Below are 6,632 nucleotides of genomic sequence, written 5' to 3' on the forward strand. Positions count from 1 at the left end.
GCTCCTGGAATGTGCATTTGGGAAAGATTCAGACCCCTTGACTTTTTCTACATTTTGTTACGTTACAGCCTTATACTAAAATGGATTAAATACTTTTTACCCCCTCATTAATCTACACGCACCCCATAATGACAAAGCTAAAATGTTTTTTTTTTAGCTAATTTCTTTAAAAAACATACCTTATTTACAAAAGTATTCAGACCCTTTGTTATGAGACTTGAAATTGAGTTCAGGTGCATCCTCTTTCCATTAATCATCCTTGATGTTTCTACAACTTGATGGGAGTCCACCTGTGGTAAATTCTATTGATTGAACATGATTTGGAAAGGCACACACCTGTCTATATAAGGCCCCAAAGTTGTCAGAGCAAAAACCAAGCCATTAGGTCTAAGGAATTGTCCATAGAGCTCTGAGACAGTATTGTGTCGAGGCACAGATCTGGGGAAGGGTACCAAACAAATTCTGCAGCATGGAAGGTCCTCAAGAACACAGTGGCCTCCATTCTTAAATGGAAGCAGTTTTAAATGGAAGCAGCCACTGTGACTCTTCCTAGAGCTGGCCAAACTGAGCTATCGGGGGAGAGGGGCCTTGGTCAGGGAGGAAGAACCTGATGGTCACTGACAGAGCTCCAGAGTTCTTCTGTGGACATGGGAGAACCTTCCAGAAGGACAACTATCTCTGCAGCACTCCACCAATCAGGCCTTTATGGTGGAGTTGCCAGATAGATGCCACTCCTCAGTAAAAGGCACATGACAGCCTGGTTGGGGTTTGCCAAAAGGCACCCAAAAAACGGACCATGAGAATCAAGAGACTGATGAAACCAAGATTAAACTCTTTGGCCTAAATGCCAAGCGTCACATCTGGAGGAAACCTGGCACCATCCCTACGGTGAAGCATAGTGGTGGCAGCATCATGCTGTGGGGATGTTTTTTTAGGGGCAGGGACTGGGAGACTAGTCAGGTTGGAGGGAAAGATCCTTGATGAAAACCTGCTCCAGAGACCTCACTGGGTCGACGGTTTACTTTCCAACAGGACAACGACCCTAACCACACAGCCAAGAAAACAAGAGTCTCAATGTACTTGAGTGGCCCAGCCAGAGCCCAAACTTGAACCAGATCGAACATCTCTGGAAACCTGAAAACAGCTATGCAGTGATACTCCACATCCAACCTGAGCTTGAGAGGATCTGCAAAGAATGGGAGAAACTCCCCAAATACAGGTGTTCAAAGCTTGTGTCATACCCAAGAAGACTCAAGGCTGTAATCGCTGCCAAAGGTGCTTCAACAAAGTAGAGTTGGCGGACTGAATACTTATTTAAATGTGATCAGTATTTATTTTTTTGCTAAAACGTCTAAAAAAAGTTTTTGCTTTGTCATTATGGGGTATTGAGGGAAACAAACTATTTCATCCATTTTAGAATAAGGCTGTAACTTAACATTTGGAAAAAGTGAAATGGTCTGAATACTTTCCGAATGCGCTGTAAATACAGAACCATTTTCAGCAATAAATGTAAACAAAGCGTATCATTACAAGTTGGTAGAACTGCAATTGCACCACCAAAAAGGGAGCAAGAAAAAAAACAAGTGCAATGAATGTTCTGTCATTTATTATAGAGTTGACCCCATTCGATCACATTTGAGTACGTGGGCTAACCATTGAAGCATGTGTTGCTAATTATCTAACCGTACATATATTTGGGAGGATTTCAGGAAAAGTCAATAGACAGACAAACAACGAGTTTACTTCTGTGGTAGATGAAACAGAGTGACTTGATGCCAGAGGTTATCAGCAAGTACAGCATACATAGATACAATACAATTACAGCGCACAAAGCAGTCTTTGGTCTTCTTACCACTATAAACTCATACATATAAATGTGTATTGTATCAAAAGTAGAAATTACATAGCCGTTGAAAGTAAATTCACATTTTTGACATACACTATATGTAATAAAGGAGCATACATAGGGGAGACATTGTATGTGTTAATAAAATGTTGAAACCGTGGCTTTTTTAAGGACTGGTTTTGCCATTTATTTTTTCACAATTATATTTTTCCTGTCCAAATAATTGCATGGTTCTGGCTACCCATGTACTTTCAATATCAGTATCATTCACTTGTATGACAGTATGCAACTAAATATTTTTTAATTTATTTTTTAATATAATATATAGAAACATCTGAAATGCTGAGAGATTGTCATATTGAAGAGCAGACCTGTGCTTTCAATCCTGGGCTTTTAAAACAAGGCCTCTTGAATAGCCTCTGCTGCTGTGTTGGACATGAAGAATAATGTGTGCCAGATTCTCTTGTTTAAATTGTTACTACTAACCCCTGCAGATGAGCCCAGCCCAGAAAAGACTTGTGGCCCCCCTCTTGGAGCAATGATTCTGGTGCCCTCCTAACTTGTTTAGAAGGTTGTTCTGTTGCCTCCTGGCTTGCGTGGTGATTCAGTTGTGAGGCACATGTGATGAACCTTCCGGGTGAGATAGATCAGGGAAGTGCTTTTAAAGTGTTTGAACCGCTGTGGAGAAAGAGGACAATTACAATCTTTATTAGCAACAGAATCACTACTCTAATAGATCTATGGAAAAATATAAAGAGTGATGTCATCAGCCTCTCACCTCAATAGGACTTGGGGGTCAGGGGTCGTTCTCCTTCTTTACCATCACGTCTCCGTCTCCGGCAAGGATGGTGGAGATCTCTCCCTGCATGAAGGCCCAGGGCACGGTGGATCCAGCCAGAGGGCAACGCTCGCCGCTGGGGCAGTACACCTCTCCTCCGTTGCCCTGGCTGCGGATGGAGCCACGCGTGCATGGGAAGCAGAACTTGTGGTGCGGGACAGATGGACACTGGACAAAATGAGTGTCCTCCAGACGCTCTCGGCAAAGGGTGCAGCAGAGCAGGGCGCTTGGGGTGCCGCTTCCAGACTCCCCGACGCTGGTGGTGCTTGGCCCCCCTTGGCCCATAACTGCCTGGGAGACTGCGGCAGAGGCTGAGGAGGGACTGCCACTGGTTGGGCGGCCAGATGCAGAGGAGTGGGCCGAGGACATTCCGGGGCCATCTCGGGACATCTGGTTGGAGCTCAGGCTGTCGGCCACTCCCATGAGCGCTGAGATGGGTGAGGGCTGGCTGTGGGAGCGGGGCGGGCCGTCCTGGGGGTTGGGCATGCCTGAGCCCAGGGGCTCCATGCCTGGATAGGCACCTCGAGGCCAGGGATCCCTGGCTGGGTGATCCCCCATGGGCCTTCCTTCACTATCTCCGTTTTCTGAGCCAGGGGATGCTTTGCGTCGCCGTGCAGCACCCTTTGGAGGTGCAGAGCGAGCGGCAGGCGCCATTGGCATGCCGCCATCTGCGTACAACTGTGGAAGAACATCGGGCATCGGTGGCTCCTTAAATGAACGCACGCCATCGCTCAGGAGCTCAGTGAGTGCACGCCAGTCCCCAGCGCCCTGCCGCCTCTCGTATTCCACATAGCGCAGCCCAGAGTTCACTGCTTTGCCTGCGTCTTTGTTAGAGTCACGGAACATCTGCCTGACCAGCTCCGTGATGCCAGAGAACACTATTCCAGAGCCGCTGGGGTACTCCACAAACACCTTCAGCTCAAACTCGGGCCCGGCCCCGGCTTCGAAAGCGAGGATGCGCCCCACCAAGTTGTGGTCTTTCCTGAAGCGCACACTGAAGGGGGCACAGCCACAGAGGGTCACCAGGACTTCTCGTACCACTTTGGGGCGGTTGGGCCAGCCCTCTGCCCGGCTCCTGGCGCTCTCCGCTAGCTCAGCCATGACCTCCCCATTCCTCCAGCCTGCTTCCAGACCCACCAGAGCAGAGGCACCAGCTCCCAGTGACATAGCTGACACTACCTGACGCCTACTAACATCACCCATTATAGGGCCAGAGGAGGCAGCCATCTGTTGGCCCCCAGCCCTGGTGCCTAGAACGGGGGCCAACAAGCCGTGAGGGGGCCCCACTAACCCCTGGGCTATCAAAGCATGAGGTATGGTCCCATGTAGCGCAGGTATGGCCCCAGCCATAGCCCGTCTGGTGTTGGGGCTCTGCCTGCTCCCTTCTGACATACTCACATCTTCAGCTCTGTGCAGACCATTGGGAAGGCGGGGGGAAACTCCATACTCTCCCCTAACCCTGTCTAAACGCTCTGCGTGCTGCCTCCCTCCTTCCATTGGCCCACCTGAGCTGGATTTGCCTTGCTGAGGGCCTGGGGACCTTCCGTCCAAAACACCGTGGCTGCTCTTCAACTGCCTGGCCGTCTCAATTAGAAGCTCGATTCTGTCTGCCCCGTCGTAGTTCACACATCCCCGGCAAACAGCTTCGCTGAATTCCCAGAGCATGGCCCAGGGCATCTTGGGCAGATCGCAGAGATAGCACCATTGCCGCCTAGATGATGCCTGTGAGGCAGACGACATGTTGTTTACAGGCCCTCGCACAAACTTTCTTGAGCGGCCAACGCGTTTCAGTCTTTACTTTTCGCGGATTTTTCAATATTCAGTCACGTCGAACAACATGCCCCGATTTTGTTGTAAACTATGAAACTGTCCGAACAGCTCTTGTCGATTGCCGCTTTTAAAAGTTAGCTACGTTTTCTTTATCGGGCTGCCCGTGTCGTTATGTCTGGGAGGAAGTAAAATGAGTTTAAGACACCGGATACACCTACTGCATTGCTGTTGAATTCTGGGAGTTGTAGTTGAAGTCTGAACTTCTCTCATAGAAAGCTAGCCAGCTCACACGCATTGAACAATGAAAACTTAGCTACTAACTAGGTACATGAGTAATGCAATTTTCAGTCCCCAATGCTTCTTCTACGCATGATGGCAAAAGATAAATGATGGGACTAGTTTATATTTACTGAAGTTGATAATATCTAGAATTTCCGAGATACCATTTAAAAATGTCAACATTTTGAGATACACACAGACCATATATATTTAAGCAATAAGGCACGAGGGGGCATGGTATATAGCCAATATACCACAGCTAAGGGCTGTTCTTAGCTGTGGTATATTGGCCATATACCACGAACCTCTGAGGTGCCTTATTGCTATTATAAACTGGTTACAAATGTAATTAGAGCAGTAAAAATAAATATTTTGTATACCCACGGTATGCAGTCTGATACACCACGGCTGTCAGCCAATCAACATTCAGGGCTCTAACCACCCAGTTTATAATTCTTCATTTGTAACATTGTGAGGTGATTTCAAAGGTGACACCACATGAGTGTTTTCCTGGGGCCCAAAGTTTATCCTGATCTGGTAGGCAAAGCTAACCAGGAAAAACTCCGGACCCTAGTTCTAGGGTATGACAAAGTAAAAAATCAGCTGTAATTTAAAACGGTTTTATATGGGCTATAATGGGACCAGTTCTAATCAGGCCACACATTTTTTTTTTTACGACAACTGCGATTAGACAACAGAACTAACAGGAATGAGCTTGCTTTATGCAGGGTTGCATTGTGTAGGCAATTGCATTGGTACTTAAACAGTTACTCACGCAGTATGTCATCACTGTGCAGTGTTGGGAAAAAGTACACAATTGTCATTCTTAAGTAAAAGTACTACTTGAGTAAAAGTCTAAAAGTATTTGATTTTAAATATACTTAAGTATCAAAAGTAAAAGTATAAATCATTTCAAATTGCTTATATCAGGTAAACCAGACTGCAAGATTTTCTTGTTTTTATTTTTAAATTTATGGATAGTCAGGGTCCCACTCCAACACTCAGACATAATTTAAAAATGAAGCATTTGTGTTTAGTGAGTCAACCAAATCAGAGGCAGTAGGGATGAGCAGGGATGTTCTCTTGATAAGTACGTAACGAGTACTTTTGGGTGTCAGGGAAATGCATGGAGTAAAAAGTACATTATTTTCTTTAGGAATGTAGTGGAGTAAAAGTAAAAGTTGTCAAATATAAATAGTAAAGTACAGATACCCCAAAAAACGACTTAAATAGTACTTTAAGTACACAACTGCTATTGTGTTTATTAATTCCAGTCAATAATTTTGGATTCATAAGGTCTAGGTAGCCTAATCACCCGAAGTTTGAATATAATCCAAATTTGATCACATTCACATGTTCTCTTAACACATATAAATAGTCGATAAATACATAGCTTATGGTCTATAAATACATGGCGTTACCGCTTCGTTTCCCCTGGCCAGAGGGGATAAGACTTCATAGTCTTCTCTAGGCTACCTACAGTTGTGGTTGTTATCAGTAGGTTACACTTAATCAGACTGAAGCACAGATTAATTGTGCATGAGCTAACAAATCATGAGGCAAAACAGACTAAACAACAGTACTTGGTCCCTCTTTTCAGCGCTTTTGTGTTTATTAAACCTAATCTAAAGTGTTGCGGCAAATACCAGCTCACCACATGTTTGCCAGTGGCCCTGTTGTGCTGTTCTCTGCAATGATAGATCGATATAAATCTCCACATAATGCTACAAATGAAGAAACATATCCAGTTTGTTCTATCTCAAAATGTCGAGTTACTATCTCGATTTAAAAAAAATAGTATCTCAACATTTTTACATAGGTATCTCAAATTGAGATAGTATAAAAAAAATACATCTTATAAATTGATGGCTGGAATGGGCTTCCTTCCATACAAGACAG

At 45.1% G+C, this 6,632-nt stretch overlaps 1 protein-coding gene across 1 annotated transcript; it reads right to left on the minus strand.

Moving 5' to 3' along the window:
* Positions 1-1,589: 1,589 nt before the first annotated feature.
* Positions 1,590-4,743, minus strand: LOC139537603 (interferon regulatory factor 2-binding protein 1-like). The gene is made up of 2 exons (XM_071339098.1): positions 2,625-4,743; positions 1,590-2,524 (listed from the first exon to the last, which is right to left on the minus strand). The coding sequence occupies exon 1, from the start codon at positions 4,422-4,424 to the stop codon at positions 2,643-2,645; it is 1,782 nt and encodes a 593-aa protein (XP_071195199.1). The 5' UTR covers positions 4,425-4,743; the 3' UTR covers positions 1,590-2,524; positions 2,625-2,642.
* Between the last annotated feature and the right edge of the window lie 1,889 nt (positions 4,744-6,632).

The sequence above is a fragment of the Salvelinus alpinus genome, chromosome 13 (genome assembly GCF_045679555.1).
Source record: "Salvelinus alpinus chromosome 13, SLU_Salpinus.1, whole genome shotgun sequence".
NCBI lineage: Eukaryota > Metazoa > Chordata > Actinopteri > Salmoniformes > Salmonidae > Salvelinus > Salvelinus alpinus.